The 16,448-nt window shown below is 44.0% G+C and overlaps 1 protein-coding gene across 1 annotated transcript in view; it reads left to right on the forward strand.

The window, feature by feature from the left end:
- Nucleotides 1-16,448, forward strand: part of FLNA (filamin A) — a 63,539-nt gene that overhangs the window by 3,864 nt on the left and 43,227 nt on the right. The window contains exons 2-12 of the mRNA XM_015815116.1: nucleotides 5,813-6,061; nucleotides 6,740-6,837; nucleotides 7,019-7,166; nucleotides 7,648-7,766; nucleotides 7,876-7,953; nucleotides 8,046-8,208; nucleotides 10,084-10,284; nucleotides 10,775-10,912; nucleotides 13,633-13,759; nucleotides 14,404-14,540; nucleotides 16,125-16,318. Coding sequence (XP_015670602.1) covers nucleotides 5,813-6,061; nucleotides 6,740-6,837; nucleotides 7,019-7,166; nucleotides 7,648-7,766; nucleotides 7,876-7,953; nucleotides 8,046-8,208; nucleotides 10,084-10,284; nucleotides 10,775-10,912; nucleotides 13,633-13,759; nucleotides 14,404-14,540; nucleotides 16,125-16,318 — 1,652 coding nt within the window. The remainder of the gene's footprint in view (nucleotides 1-5,812; nucleotides 6,062-6,739; nucleotides 6,838-7,018; nucleotides 7,167-7,647; nucleotides 7,767-7,875; nucleotides 7,954-8,045; nucleotides 8,209-10,083; nucleotides 10,285-10,774; nucleotides 10,913-13,632; nucleotides 13,760-14,403; nucleotides 14,541-16,124; nucleotides 16,319-16,448) is intronic.

Raw genomic sequence — 16,448 nt, forward strand, 5'->3', positions numbered from 1 at the left:
ACTGGACTGCAGACGCTGACTCAGCCCCACAGTGGCTGAGAAGTGGAGGCAGAAAGGGTGTCTGCAGGCTGTAAAAGTGAAGCTTAGGTCTGGTATACATGTGGGTGCACGTATGCATGTCTGTCTGCTGGTGGGTAGAGTGGGTAGGAAGGAAGGAAGCAGTGAATGAGCATGCAGGATTGGCCTTCATCCTTCCCAATTAGTGCATGTAGGCTGGCTAATCCATTTTTTCCCGTTCTTCCTCCTCACATTTGGAGACACAGGTGGGTGGGCTAGGAAGCCCTTTCCTCCTCCTCTTTGGGAGGCAGGAAGCATGGGGGGGAGGGGAACCAGCCAGAAGGGAGGGGCTGAATCTAGCCTGCAGAAGGGTTATTCTTTCCCCTCCCCCTGGAAGGAGGATCCTGCTGGGATGGAGAAGCCGCTGCCTGCCGGCCATTCCATATAAGGCTAAAAAATGCTGGAGCAGCCTGCGCAGGATAGTGTGTGTGGCTGGGTGGGCGGTGCAGTGCTGGGTGGGGAGACGGGTTTCTTCGCTTGCCTTCTTCCTATCTAGTCCCCCTCTCCCCTGAACTAGTGAAGAACGCATGGGTTGCTTAGCCCTGCCTAATGCGTGTGTGAATCTGCAGCAGAACTCAAAACTAAAGCTGTGGCCGTGCATCTCCTGGACATCTGGGGGGGGGGGAGTTCCCATCCTATCTCTGGACAGGGCAGAATGAGATGCTTGGGACTTTACACCTGTGGAGGATTTATTATATTTGAGAAAGAGATGTTGGGCTTGCAAATCTCACTGTCCTTTCCTTTGGATGCTGACTTCTGAATCCTGAGTCTTCTCTGTCCTCCTGCCCTTTTGTTAAATGCTTATTCGACTTAGTAGTGCTGGGTGTTCTCTTGAATACATTCAAACTCTGATTCCCTGACCTGTTAAACAGCAGCACATAAGGCTGCATGTGTTGGGGTGGCTGGGAGGGAAAGCTCAATTTGGCCAGGGGCTTATTTATATCCAAGAATAATATGAGAGCGTTATACATATAATTCTTATATAGTTTCTGCCAATCCGGAATAGGTATAAAGTACCAGGTGGTCTATATGTGAATTGTAGGGACAAACACTGTGGTTTTTTACACTAATTAGCTGGATTTTAGTTCAAGGCACTGTGAGAACACAGATGAAGAAAGCCAGAATCCATTAAAACTTCATTGTGCCGCAAGACTCCTTGAACAGAATAACTGTTGCTGGAAATGGTCCTTACAAGGATGGCATGACATTCTGCTTTTAATTGAAGGCCTCTGCATGGACAGTGGCCACACTTCCCCAGTGAGCATCCTTAAGATATGTCAGACTGCAAATTCCAAACATCCCTGGTCAATGACTGGGCTGTTACTTATTCAATTTGAATAGTTGCCCCAACTTGGTGACTCTGCTCAGCACACATTCATAAAAAACCCCTATTAGGTGAAAATGATGGAAAATGTATTCTGAGTGGGTACTGAAGGTCGGGCTTGCTGATGTATAATACTATTCATGTTGGACCCAAATACTATTGCTACACCATATACATATGTAAGATTTATGTCACATCAACTAAGAATACATATGCCTGATCTAAGTCCAGGCCTCTTGTACTTCATGGAATGCATGTGGAATGTGAGATCTGTGACTCCCTCAAAAACCATAAAACAAAACGGAGTTGGCTAAAAGAAAATCAAGCCCTCTAAGCAAATGATTAATTCAGAAGCTCAGTGAGAGTTGGGAAGGTCTCCCCTTTATGCATTTTATTCAGCAAAATTAAACTGATTTATGACTTTAATTCTGCAGATTTTGTGCCATTTGTTGTTCTTTCTCTTTAAGATCTGCCAGTAACAACAGCCTCAAGCTTGTGTTGCATTGCCAGATCAGGGCTGTGAGTGATAGCAATCAAGAAAAATGGTGTGCTGTGGTAGCTCTTTACCCTTTCCATGAGGTGCTCAGGAACAGCTGCAGTGCTTCTCTGAGTCCAGATTAAAAAATAGTGCAAGCCTTCCAAATGAATTTAGCAGTTCCATCGCTTGCTTTGTCTCTAAGGCACTATTTCCTTCATGATGCACCTAGGACAGTGGTTCTCAACCTGTGGGTCGGGACCCCATTTGGGGTCGATCGACCATTTCATGGGGGTCGCCAAGCAAGGCTGTCCGCCATTTTTTTTGGCCGCCATTTTTTTTGGCCGCCATTTTTTCCCCCTTTTCCGGCGGGTGCCTTACCTCCCTTGGGCTGGGCCAGCTGGTGGTCGGCCTGCTCCGTCTCTGCCGCTTGCCAGCTACGCCTAGGCCGGCGCAGGGGGCGGAACCACGCATGCGCGGCGCTCCCGGGCAGGGAAAGTCCTCGACTTACGAACGGTTGGGTAGTCCTCAACTTACGAACGGTTTAGTCCTCGACTTACGAACGGTTTAGTCCTCGACTTACGAACGGTTGGGGTCGCGGCATTAAAAAGGTTGAGAACCACTGACCTAGGATGTAGCTGTTGTTCTGTACTCCAGAATCAGGACATGAGACGTGCTTCCTCTAAGTCAGTGGTGGCGAACCTATGGCATGTGTGCCAGAGGCGGTACTCAGAGCCCTCTCTTTGGGCACGCACACCGTTGCCCCAGCCCCGCCTCTCCCCGCGGCCCCCACCTCACCAGCAGCCCCCCCGGAGGAGAGTTGCCCCCGAGCGCAGCCCACACGGAGCAGCGCAGCCAAGAACATGGCAGCCGGGCAGCGGGGACAAGACTCTGCCCTCGTGCCCTGTCGCGCACAGTTGATTCTGCAGGGTGCAGGCAGAGGGCGTGGCTGCCATAGCGTTGCTGGGCCGCCTGGGCGATCTATGGTGGGTTGTGGAGGCGGTGGGTGACCCTGCAAGCAGGCGGGGCAGGGGGCAGGGAGCGGGATGGGGGTGAGGTAGGGGCAGAGCGGGCAGGGTGGGGCCGGGGCCTGTTTTTGGGCACTCGGTCTCTAAAAGGTTCGCCATCACTGCTCTAAGTAGCTCTTTATGCATAAAAAATATGCGGCAGAAAATTAACATGCTATACAGGTAGTCATCGTTTAGTGACTACAATTGGAACTGTCAGTCATTAAACTGGTCACTAAGTGAAATCATGATCATGTTTATGATCTTACTTCAGCTCTCCCTTTGCTTCACCCGTCCTGTGAAGGTTATCAATGTGAGGATTGGTCACAAACATACTCTTTTATCATTGTCACAACTGCAAATGGTGGTTAAACATGGATTATTGATGGACCTACCTGGGAGTACTTATGACCTGGATTCAAAGTTCTGACAGGCCCCCTCCGTGATCATGTGACCACATTTCAGGCACTTGGCAACTGGGCCACATTTACAGCCATTTGCAGTGTCCCGTAGTCACACGACTACATGTTACCGCAGTTTTGCCAAAACCCAGTATTTACTTCACGGTTTTCAGCAAAACCGTGCCCATAATAAATGCTTAATGACTATGGCAATTTGCATGATGTCCCCGGTGATTCACTTAATGATTGTTGCAGATAAGATCATAAAATGTAATTGGCTCTTTTGATGACGTATCAGGAGTTACAGCCGTGATGGGCAGACCCCATTATGATCATAACTCAAGGACTCTGTATATGTATTATGTTATTTAATTAGATTTGGAAGAACCTCCTATTCCAAAATGAAGAGTTACAAAGAAAAAAAGAGAAAAGAATAGGCATCCCTCCTATAATACAGGTAGTCTTCAACTTACGATCACAATTGAGCTCAAAATCTCCATTCCTAAGTGAGGCAGTTGTTAAGTGAGTTTGAGAAAGTTACAAATAGTAATCACATGACCCAGGACAGCGCAACTGTCATAAACATGTGCCGATTGCCAAGTGTCCAAGTTTTGATCATGTGACTATGGGGATGCTGCAAGTGTGAAAAACGGTCATAAGTTACTATTTTCAGTGATGGCAAACCTTTTAGAGACTGAGTGCTCAAACTGCAACCCAAAACCCACTTATTTATTGCCGGGTGCCAGGTGGGCATGGCCCATTGGGTGGGCGTGGCTGTAGTAGTCATGGCAGATCAGGTGGGTGTGGCCAAGGTGGGCATGGTCACCTCAATGTTGCTCATGGGGAGGGATGCCTGTGGGGGGTGGGCAGGGTTGGGGGAGATCCAGGAGGTCTCTGGCAGGTGGGGCGGTAGGCAGGAGGTTCATCCTGCGGGGTGGGGGTGCCATTGCCATGGGGCAAGGCAAGGGCCAGGGCGGATGCTGCCTGACACCATCAGCCCCTGCACACAGAGGCCAGCGAGCGCATGGGGGCCAATGGTGTCCATCAGCAGCCACAGCCTGCCGGCCCCTTGACCGGCCCGCCGCCAGCAGTTCAAAGAAGCTGCCTCTGAGCTGGATGGCCGGCCCACAGCTGAGGAGGTGATGCAGTGGGTCGTGCCCAGGAAAAGGAGAGCATGTGAGACCAGGAGGGACGGGAGGGAGGGAAACCAGCCGTGCCGGGATGCATCCGACCACGTGGGATTTCAGTGAGTTAGCAGGCGGCTGGTTGAAGAGGGACAGTTGCCATCTCTGGGGCATGGCACGTGTACCCACAGAGAAGGCTCTGAGTGCCGCCTCTGGCACGTGTGCCATAGGTTCGCCACCACTGCACTATATGAATGATTGTAAGTCAAAAACTACCTATACTGTTATTTTGCATATAGACAGCCATGTCAATAAGCAACAAATTTTGCTTTTAAAACGGCAGGGCACCATATTGGAGAAGGGTGTTCTAAACATTTCTGGAAATAAAAAAAAAGATCATTGTCACTTGAAAGACAGGTAGCCCTTCAGTTATAAAGACATGGCCAATCACTGATTATTATTGGAGGAGGTTCTAAAGCAGGGGTCTTCAAACTTGGCCTTTTATGACTTGTGGACTTCAACTCCCAGAATTCCTCAGCCAGGCACACAAGTCATAAAAGGGCCAAGTTTGAAGACCCCTGTTCTATAGCATGGGAGCTGCATGTAGATGAATGCAGTTCTATGAATACTATGCAGTCTCTCTTTGGAATGTCCTCTTCCCAATATTCTATGCTATGGTGTTTTGAGAGTCTACTAAAAACCCATCCCTTTACTGAACCCAACTTAAAAAGTTTTTCTTCTTCCCTTTTTTAAAATATTCCTGTACCGAATGGTATACGCCAGCGTTTCTCAACCTTGGCAACATTAAGCACTGACTGGCAGTTGAAGTCCATATATCTTAAAGTTGCCAACATTGAGAAACACTGGTATACATCAGAAGTACTATATATTTATAGTGTACTATATATTTCTGCTTTGCATTTTAATTATCTTTTTCGGAAGATTTCAAACCTCAGAATTCCTAGCCAGCATGATTAAGCTAACAGTAGCTTATCTGAGGGACACTAAGTTGATTTTTATCTCATGGATCATTAGGGTGAATAACCAAGGTCTTGAATGAGTTAAACAACTGTATTCAAGACCTTGGTTTTTCACCGCAATGAGAACCAGTATGTGTTTTCTCCAATCCTATTGCTCACAGTACTGGAGAGACTTCCAGGTTTCATTTTGCTTTGTTGCATATTTGAAAGGTTGCATTCATTTGTATAGCTTTATTACGAAGCTACTTCTTCATCTATATTTTTCATTTTTGTCTCTTAAATGTTTGGAGCAGGGTCTTCAAACTTGGCCCTTTTATGACTTGTGGACTTCAACTCCCAGAATTCCTCAGCCAGGCACGCTGGTTGAGGAGTTCTGGCTAGAGGTAGAAATCCTGGTGAATCTCTTCTGCTGTGAATACTGATCTGTATTTCTGAACTTCTCAGACAGTAAAGCTATTGTGGATGGGAACCTGAAGCTGATTCTGGGCTTGATTTGGACATTGATCCTGCATTATTCCATCTCCATGCCCATGTGGGATGAGGAAGATGATGAAGAAGTCAAGAAACAAACTCCCAAACAGCGATTGCTAGGCTGGATCCAAAATAAACTGCCCCAGTTGCCCATCACAAACTTCAGCAAGGATTGGCAGAGTGGGCGGGCTCTTGGAGCTCTGGTTGACAGCTGTGCCCCAGGTAAGGAAGGGTTCTGTCCTATTTGCTGCTTGGAGAATGCAAATGAATGATGTCTACATGTTACTTTTCACTCGGGCTATCATTTCTGTATTTATTGTACTACTGATATGTAAAACTACTAGCAAGTTTAGCTTTTCCCATTTGGGACATTTGCTGGACTACCATTGCTGGTTCGGCAATGAATGTTGGAGATGATGAGAGATATAGCAATGCTCCTCTTGGAGAGTCCTGGGATGAGGAAGACCGATTTTGGTCAATATCATTTAAATTCTGCTTTTCAAGGAGGAATAGGAACCTATTACTCGCAAGAGGCTTTTTAGCTCGGAATATAATAATTCATGAATACTTCTGAGCAAGATGAATGCACTATACCGTATGTTTCTCAGAGTTCAGATATTGCTGTTCTTAACAGTTAGTAAAATATGGAGCTAGCTGATTACTTTGCATATTTTTACAGCTCTTGTGAGATGGGCAGCCATATAAATATGATAAATGCTTTGTTTATATATAGTACATCATGTGGCTTGTGCTCATATCTCTGGGAATGTTCTGAACTGAGACTGGCCTGTTTGCTAAAATAGAGGAGCAGATAAAATAATTCACCCTACTATAAGTCTCTGTAGGGAAATATTTTTACTGTCTCTGGCTAATGAAGTCCCGGGGCCTCTCTCAAAACAGGCTTGTGCCCTGACTGGGATTCATGGGATGCTAGCAAACCTGTCAACAATGCTCGTGAAGCTATGCAACAGGCTGATGATTGGCTGGGCATCCCACAGGTAAGGAAAGAATACTTATTCTGTCCCCTACAGGACTCTGCATGAAGCAGGGCTTGACAGTGGATAATGTTGATGGGGCTGTTGGTGTGTATTTCTGGTATTTATTTCAAAAATAAACTGCTGCACCTTGAGGTGCACATACTTGGGTTAGATCTCTGCAGCAATTCTGTGTTTCCTGTAGGTGATCACTCCAGAAGAGATTGTAGATCCCAACGTGGATGAGCACTCAGTGATGACATACCTCTCTCAGTTCCCTAAAGCCAAGCTAAAGCCAGGAGCTCCTCTCAGACCAAAGCTCAATCCCAAGAAAGCCAGAGCTTATGGGCCAGGTGAGTCACAAATCAAAGCTAAGGAGAGAGAGAGAGAGAGAGTGAGTGAGTGAGTGTGTGTGTGTGTGTGTCACGTATCTTGGAGACTGGTGACTGAATAGCTTGGCTGTTAAAGTAGGAATTTTGGATGACTAATTGGTTGAGTTTACATCACACTAAGACGTAAATCATTCCATTCGCCTTATATGGTGTATAAGGACTCAACTGCTGTCATCTGCGAGCAATGGTTTATGACTTTAGGCCTACACAGTGATCAGACCTCTCTAATGTTGTCTTCTGGAAGTGTTGGGGTGGGTAGGAAATGTAGCTGTACATAGGTAGTAAGCAGCTAATTAGAGACAGCTGACATAGATAACTTGAAAATGCACAGGAAGAAATTTTGCAGGAGCGCTTCCTCTCTTGGCCAAAGTGCTACCCTGGCACCATTGAAAGCAGCCATCCAGGACAGATCACACATTCTCTATATCCTTGTTAATTTTAGGTATTGAACCCACGGGAAACATGGTGAAGAAGAAGGCCGAGTTCACAGTAGAAACCATCAGTGCTGGTCAGGGAGAAGTGCTGGTTTATGTAGAGGATCCAGCTGGCCATCGTGAAGAAGTAAGTATTTTTAGAAGCATATTGGGAAGAGTGGATTGGATTTGAGGGGGGACTTGAAACGGTTTGGTCTATGTAATGACTACTCAACTTTGTCATATTTATCTCCTAGGCTAAGGTTATCGCTAACAATGACAAGAATCGGACATTCTCAGTGTGGTATGTGCCTAAAGTGACAGGTGTCCACAAGGTAAGAATCATGAATATAGTGGCAGTCAATGAAAGAACACTTTAAAATGTTCTGAATGCCCCCTCCTCTGACTTCCTTCCTTTTTGTTCAAGGTGACGGTATTGTTTGCTGGGCAGCACATTGCCAAGAGTCCTTTTGAGGTGAATGTGGACAAATCCCATGGTGATGCCAGCAAGGTCACTGCTCAAGGCCCTGGCCTCGAACCCACTGGCAACATAGCCAACAAGACTACCTACTTTGAAATCTTTACTGCTGGTCAGTGAAGGGGGTGGATCCTAGGCAGATAGCAGCCTGGATAGGAAATTGTACCAGTGAAAATGTACTTTGTTGAAAGTTGAAAGTTTATAAGAAGACAATGATTCTGTATCTCTCTCAGGTTTCCATGTGGTTTCAGAACTGCTATCAGAGGCTTGATTACCAAAAGGAATAGCAAATGTTTCCTAGTTTCAAGCTAGTTTCCAAGTTTTAATAGTTGATACTGACGAAACAGTTAAAGGACTCTGTTCAAGGATTTTAGTGTCCTTTCATGAATTGCAGAGAATGCCAGCAAGTATATCATGAGTGAATTTCTTGTCTCGTAGATCCGAATCTGGGGCTTCCCATTGGGAAACATGATGCCTCTAGAATAGCTCACTTATCTTCATTGTAAAGAGTAAAGAATATGAATAATTGTAGCATTTAAGTCACTAAGTATCTTAAGCTGCCCAGCCTGTTCTTATTGAACTTGGCATGATATAAAATCAAACAGTGATGCAGGGCTTTGATGATATCAGTTGCTCTGAAACTCTCAACTTAATCCAAAAATATCAGCTTCTTGGAAAGGTTTTTTTTCTTTCCCTTGCCCATCCTGAAACACATTGAAAATATTCATTGTCCTAGTTGCCCTTCGCAAAATGAGAGATCTCTCACTGTTGCTTTTTGTACATATAGTTAGGAAGCGAGTAGCTTTTAAGTCTTCAGACATTAAAGATGATTAGCTTTTAACAGCTGCTGGTAAGCAGTTTACTTGTATTGCTTGTTGTATCTAGCGCTCATAAAATTATTTGGAAATCCCAGTTGAAGGCTCTTCTAGAGCCCGGATGTCAAACTCGGTCACGTCATGTGACACATCGCAACGTATTGCGACGTTTTTGCCTTTGCGGAGCCGGGGTGGGCGTTGGCCGCCATTTTGACACCCCTTAGAACATTTACATTCTAAATTTATCAGGACTCTTCTCACTTATTTTCCTTTTTGGTTTGTATCTACGAGCCCAGAGCAACGTCTGAAGCAAAATATACAGAGAGGGAGAACAAAAGGTTTTCTGATGCTATGTTTACTAGATAACTTACATAAGAATGCCATACTGTATGCAGAGGAAGCAGTATAAGTACTATAAATTGAACTCTGTTCTAAGAAGTTTGATCTTCCACCTGCATGAATAGGGTTTGATAGTTTGTTCAATTGCTAGAATTCAAATTTAAACTATGCTTTGGGTCAATTAGCAGTTCCAGCTGTCATCTTTCTCCAAATTGATGATGTTGAGATTTTAAGATTGCCTTTCCCAACTGAGTGCCCTCCAGATGAGCTGGCAATCTAACTACCATGCTGGTTGAGAATTCTGGACAATGCACTATAGTCCCAGTAGATCTGGGGGCACCAGTTAAGAAAGACTAATTTAAAAAGGCAAAATGGCTTTGTAACGAGGAAGCAGAATGCATTTAATGATGAAAATTCTGTGTGCCTAAAGTAATAATTGCTAATGGAGAAAGCATTTATATAATTTTGATGGTTTAAAGGACTGCAGGCTTGGAATGTTGGTGAAAAAGCTCAAGCAATAATACTTGACGAAACATTGCTCTGTAGAGAATGGAAACCGGAATATTTCCCATTTCTGTGATTTCAAATGCAAATGGATGTGGGAGGCAAGGAAGTCTACTTTTAGGAGCTGGGTTTTCCAGGGACATAGAAATCATTCACATGGAAAGAATGAAAGTGCCTTTAGAGTTGGTCTATTAGCTTATATTGTCCAGGCCAGTTTGCTTTGTCAAGGTGCCACTGATAAACATTTTTTCCCACCATGCAATGCAGCATTGAAGGATTAAACAAGGTACAGTGCATGTGATATTTAAGTTGTCTTATTACTGCCCCAGGTGCTGGGGTCGGAGAACTTGAGGTAATCATTCAAGATCCCACTGGCAAGAAAGGAACAGTTGAGCAGCAACTGGAAGACAAAGGCAATAGCACATATCGCTGCTCCTACAAGCCCACTTTGGAGGGCACCTACACCATCTACATTACCTTTGGTGGGATTCCCATCCCTCGCAGCCCGTACACAGTCACTGTGGGGCAAGGTGAGTCTCCTGGACTTGATAGTGGGCCTCACTGTCCTTATCATCACTGCCTCTGCTTGGGTTCCTCTTTCTGGCCAGAAGAGGGTAAAGCTCTACTCTATGCTAACCTCTGTCCTCTCCTTTCTGCCTACCTTCTCCTGTGCTGGCCAGCTCTCCTCTCTTCTGTCCTCTCTTCTCTGAAGAGCCATCTTCCTGGATCTCTGCTGACCCTCATCTCCTCCCAGCTGCTGCACGCCTGGACCCAGGGCTAATGGTATTTCACATGGCAAACGAGGGTGGAGGAAATGTGGCAGAAGTGCATGTCCTGTTGTGTCTGTGGGGGCAGCCTATAACTTTAAAATCCCACTCCCTTGTTTTCATGTGGGTACCCAGCATATTGATGATGGAAAGGACCTGCATATGTTGAGGTAGTAGAAAGGTGCTTGATTCTAGAGAATTGCATTCCACTGACTCTTGTTTCTCCTTGTTTCTTTTGCTGCTGCTGCTGCAGCATGCAACCCCAGTGCTTGCCGAGCGGTAGGTCGAGGCCTGCAACCCAAGGGGGTCCGAGTAAAAGAGACTGCAGACTTCAAGGTGTACACCAAGGGCGCTGGCAGTGGTGAACTCAAGGTCACAATCAAAGGCCCAAGTAAGTCCCCTAGAGGTATTCTTCCCTAGTGTGGTTTGCATTTCACAAGAATGGGGAGGGGGGTTGGTTGGTGGAGGGGAAGGATTTAGATTTTATATAAACAAACCTGTTTGATTTCATCCTGTGTCTGATGTTAGCTCCTTATTGCACTTTCCCAGTGTTCAAAGGCATGCTGGGTCTGTTTTTGTTCAAAGAGTTGTACTTTCTTGTCTCTTTGGTTGATGTTTGGTACCCATCACACTGAATAGCTGGTATGTGTCCACAATGGAACTACTGCACAAGAGTTGTTGCCCATGAAACATTAATCAGATGAGAATCTGTTGTGTTTTGCTGTTGCTGTTTGATAGGTATATAAAGTTTCTGGTTCTTATCTAGGCTTTCAATTTCTGTGTCTAGTAGTCCCTTTTTTTAAACATGGGCAGGCTAGTATAAATGAGTATCCAAAATAGAGGAATAAACTTTATATCCTGAAAGAATGGCTGACTGAAGCTTAATTCACTTGTGTGTTGTCTGGTGTCGTCTTGACATTGGGCATTAATTCTGGGGATCATAGTTCTCTCCTAGCATGTCTGGAAGACCCACGGGAGAGGAAACTTAAACCTTTATCCTTTGTAAGTAGAGTGTCCCTTTAAAACACACTTCCCGGCAGGATGCTTCTAATCCTGAAATGTTTCAAAATTAGTGAGCCAGCTTGGACCCAGGAAACAAAAGAGAAAATGTCTAATGTCGACATACTCGCACCTTAAGCAGGTCTCAACCTGGCCATTGCGTGTTGTGGAGTGGATGCAAAGGATAGACATGGAGACAGGCTAATTTATTACAAAAAAGACCCAGTGAAGGCAAAATATAGCTTTTGGAGAATGAAGTAAGATGTAGCTACTAAACATTAGTGCTTGAAATATGCTTCTTGGGGGGTTTTTTTGGGGGGGGGTTGTCATTAATACCCAGTCTCAATAAATGCATATATATCTCTTCTAAAACTACAGTGTCAGGGAGCTTCTTTTTTTTTTTTGTCTATGGACTTGTTAAATTCTTGGGCCTTCTACAAGGCAAGTGTAATTGGCCTGCACATTGGAGATATGCGGGATTTAACAGCGGTAACCCTCAGTTCAAACCATAAGCATTCAAAGCAGGGTTGGGCAACTCTGCCTAAGGCAACCTTGAAAAGCCTGATCCAGGAAGATAAAAAATCTTGAGAGCGTGGCTGCTTCAGTTTTTTCCCTTGGGGGCTCCTAACTATAAAGATCCCAAAGATACATTGGGGAATGTTAATGACATCCGGAATTTTGCTGTTGCCAAATAGTAGATTACTCTTGAGCTGTCTGAAGGTGAGCTGGGCCAGGCCTGTTTGATCTAGGCCCATTTGTGAGGCTGGAGAAAGAGCTAGAACTTCAGTTACTGTGTTAAGAAAATAAGGGTATTTAATGAAATAATTCTTCAGCACTGAAAGATAGGGTGGGTTTTATGCTCACCAGTCTCGCCTTCTATTAGGGTGAGATGACCTCACAAAAAAGGTGCCAAGCTTTTTGAACTATCACATTAGCAGTGGACAATCCTGAATAGGATTCACACCACATGACGTCTGCCGGGACTCTCTGTATAAATGGGGCATAGTATCCGCTCCTCAGTGTGACTGGGATCCCATGTCAAACTGTAGATCACATTGTGATCGGCTGTAAGCTGAGGGCACATACCAGTCCAGTATCTGATTTTTTTAATATAAACAATGCTGTGCTTCAGTGGTTAGATGGCCTAGACATTGGTGTTTGAACATAGGTCTTTTTAACATTTATATTTTATTGTGTTTTATTAATCTAGATGAAATGTTAATATATATTGCTACGATATATGTATGTATGATATGTCATACGCTAAATAAATAAGGGTAAGATGATAGCATTGTTCAATGACAACTTGTAGTACAGTTAGTACTTGACTTATGAACATAATTGAGTCTGGAATTACAATTGTGGTGATGGTCATTAAGCAGTGAACAATTACCTTTTTTTGCAGCAGTTGTTAAGCAAACACCGTAGTCATTAAATGAGTCTGTTTCCCCAATGGGCATTTTTTTGCCAGAAATTGGTAGTAAACACTGAAAACTAGCAAAAAAAATGCCAAAAATTGTTGACACTTGACCATGGGACACGCTAAACAGCTGTAAATATGAGATGGTTGCTAAGCGCCTAAAATGCGATTATGTGACTATGGGGGTGGGATGAAGCAGAGCCTAAAAATGGTAGGTCTGGGGGAAGGCCCATTGTAATTTTGCATAGTTGCTAAGTAACTGGGCATTAAGTGACGACTACCTGAATGCTTCCTTCTTTTACACTCCACTCTTTCTTTCCAAAGAAATGAGAAGGTTTAATTTCAGGATAAACTTGAGAAATGCAAGGTCAGTTGTCAACACAACTAAATCAACTTCATGGTCACAGGGGCATTCAGATCCAAATCTACCAAGTACTGTACTGGGCTTTCTCCTATGCAGTGTGCATTGTCAAATTCTCCCCCTCCTCCAAAATCAAATTTATAAGACCTAAAAACAGGAAAATGCAGAAATGCTTCTCACTTTCTACAAAAACCTCACAACAATCCCTTGGGGATTCTTTTTCCAGCCACTACAAATTAGCTATCTGAGGAAGCTGCCTCATTGTGCCTAATTATAGGGCTGGCTTGACTTGATCATTGCAATACTCTCTCTCTCTCTCTTCTCTTTCCAGAAGGATTAGAAGAACGTGTCAAGCAGAAAGACCTGGGTGATGGAGTATATAGTTTTGAATACTACCCAACTGTACCTGGCAATTATACTATCACAATAACTTGGGGAGGGCAGCACATCCCCCGCAGGTGAGATGGAAGGCGAAACCCAGATGGGGGCAAGAAAGATATGACTATTATTGAAAAGTGTCTGTTCAGGTTCCTGAGACTAGGGAGAGGAAAAGTATAAAGTTCTGTGATACACAACAGGGCCAAGCAGGGTATGCAAGGTTGCTTATATGGAATATAACCATGATTTTGGTGAAGGTACTTAGGGTGTAAGTACTATGTTCAGTTTTGTCTATTGAGATTCTCAGTCATCCAGGTCATGGTTGTCCCAAAAGTGCTTTTTTTCAAAAGGCAACTGGACTTCGTTTTCCTTGAAGACGTTTTGCTTCTTGGAAGAGAAGTGAAATGTCTTCAAGGAAAAACAAAGTTCAGTTGCCTTTTGAAAAAAAAAAAGCACCTTTGTGTTCAGTTTTGGAATTTGCTGACCAAAATGAGGCAGACAGAAGCATTCAGTAATTCTTTTGCTCTACATCTTGATGGAAGACTGTGGTAGATAAGTTTCCACTGAGACTATACTAGAGCAAGTCTGAACAGACAGCATTCAGGTATATTGAGCTTCAGTTCCTAGAAAGGAGAAGTCTGGTTAGGAAAGACTGCTATAGGGTCTCTTTACAGGATAACTATTACTGAAGCAGAATGTAAAAAGTTACCTCTTTAACTTGTAGCCCGTTTGAGGTGAGAATTGGGACAGAATGCATAAACCAGAAGGTGCGAGCCTGGGGGCCAGGTTTGGAAGGAGGTGTGGTGGGCAAGTCGGCAGATTTCGTAGTAGAGGCCATTGGGGATGATGTTGGCACATTAGGTAAGTGGTCTTCCATCTTGCATTACTATCTTGCATTTCCATGTTCAATTTATTTATATGATTTACATCCTCTCCCTCCCACTTTCCACAAGTGTCTCTGGGCAGCTATAAGGATTAAAAAATCCAATACATCCTTAATCTGGGGAATTCATCCAAATGTCATTTGAAAGCTTTCCTCCCTTGTAGGGGAAAAGGAACTGCTTTGGCCTATGTCTTTACAGTAGCAGAATTCCTTGTTCTCATCTAGCTTCCGCAGTAGTTTTGATTCATTCAGTCTCCCTGCAACAGGCATGTTTGGATAATTTCAGCATTGGGGGCTGACATCTTAAGTTATTCTACATAATGAGTTGCCTTGAGGGTGGTTGATTTTCATGAGAATCACAGTTGCTCTATAAAGAATTCTGTGGGCTTCCAGTGTCTATCTGGACATGACTTAAAATTCTATATGTCACTTCTTTAAAATATCTTTGCACAGAGATCAGACTTTTCTGAAGAGCTGTTTCTGCCTTAATGCTTTCCCATTAACTGAGGTAATCCATGGCCCTATTGGATATTATACCCTTTGGAGGGAGCACTGGCTATCAAAACTGGCATTTTGCAGTGCTGCTAACTTGGGGGTTTCTCCCCTGACCAAGCTTCTATTGAGATGAGAATTTAACTTGTGTCACAACTGCTACTCTTGGGGGAGGAAGCAAGCATCTGAGGGTACTTTTTTCCCCTTTCTCCATCCCATTCAGAAGGAAGACTTCAAAACCATCCTGGTCTTGGGGCTACCCGAATTTTTTTGTTCAGAGGGGATACCTTCTTAGCTTATTTTGGGAATCAATCAACAATTTAATATATCGCTGCTACTATACCAGAATAATACATTTGGAATTTTTATACTGATATGATCACCGCTTTAACTAGGGGCTCCTTAGCCATAAGTGGTTATGTGTCTATGATCTGTATTTAGAGATTGTTTATAAAATCATTTTGTATGAACAGATTATATGGATAAAATTGGTTTTTGTTCAGAGGTTGAGATCTCTGTGCTTATCCACATAATATTTTTTTTCCTAAGGACTGGACCATCTCCCTCCCTCGTTCTCTCTTTTCTAGAGAATGATCCTTTCCCTTTCTCATTTTTAATCCATCCCTTACCTCTCCCTTAGCTAGTTGTCCTGCCTTATTTACATGGAAGTGTCCAATTAACCCTTTACTTTCTTTATTGCAAAGCATTTCATTTCATCATATTTCCTTCTAAGGACAGGAGGCTTGTAGATTTATTTATTTTTGTCATTAGGTTATAGACGATTTTGAGAATCTTGGGTTTGTATGACCCAGCTTTTCCCAACCTCATGGTTTCTAGGCATGTTGAATTTCAGTACTGCTGTGAAATTAGAGAAATCTTAGCCTAAAACTCCTGGAAGGCATCGGGGATGGCTGTATTAGTAGCAGAATATCACATGAAATATGCTGTCTTCAAAACTTTGTTCCTTGTATGCTTTGCTTGCTGCTTAGAGGTGGTATATCCCATAAATGTTCTGTTCTGTTCTGTTCTGTGCAAGCGCCTGATTCATCCTCTCCCTCTATCCCTTGAAGGCTTCTCAGTGGAGGGTCCCTCACAGGCAAAGATTGAGTGTGATGACAAGGGAGATGGCTCCTGCGATGTGCGCTACTGGCCCCAGGAGCCAGGGGAATATGCAGTCCATGTGCTCTGCAACAATGAAGACATCAAACTCAGTCCCTTCATGGCAGAAATCAAGGCTGCTCCCAAGGACTTCTACCCTGAGAAGGCAAGTACCTCTTTGCCGGAGAGGTGGGCTCAATAAGGGCTATGTTTGATTTTTGTGCATCCTGGCTTTAGTTTTGTATGCAGAATGCTTCTGTGGTAGGAGAAGAGTTAATAGCCAGTCATTTGGACAT

The sequence above is a fragment of the Protobothrops mucrosquamatus genome, unplaced genomic scaffold (genome assembly GCF_001527695.2).
Source record: "Protobothrops mucrosquamatus isolate PMUCROS unplaced genomic scaffold, P.Mucros_1.0 scaffold315, whole genome shotgun sequence".
Taxonomy (NCBI): domain Eukaryota; kingdom Metazoa; phylum Chordata; class Lepidosauria; order Squamata; family Viperidae; genus Protobothrops; species Protobothrops mucrosquamatus.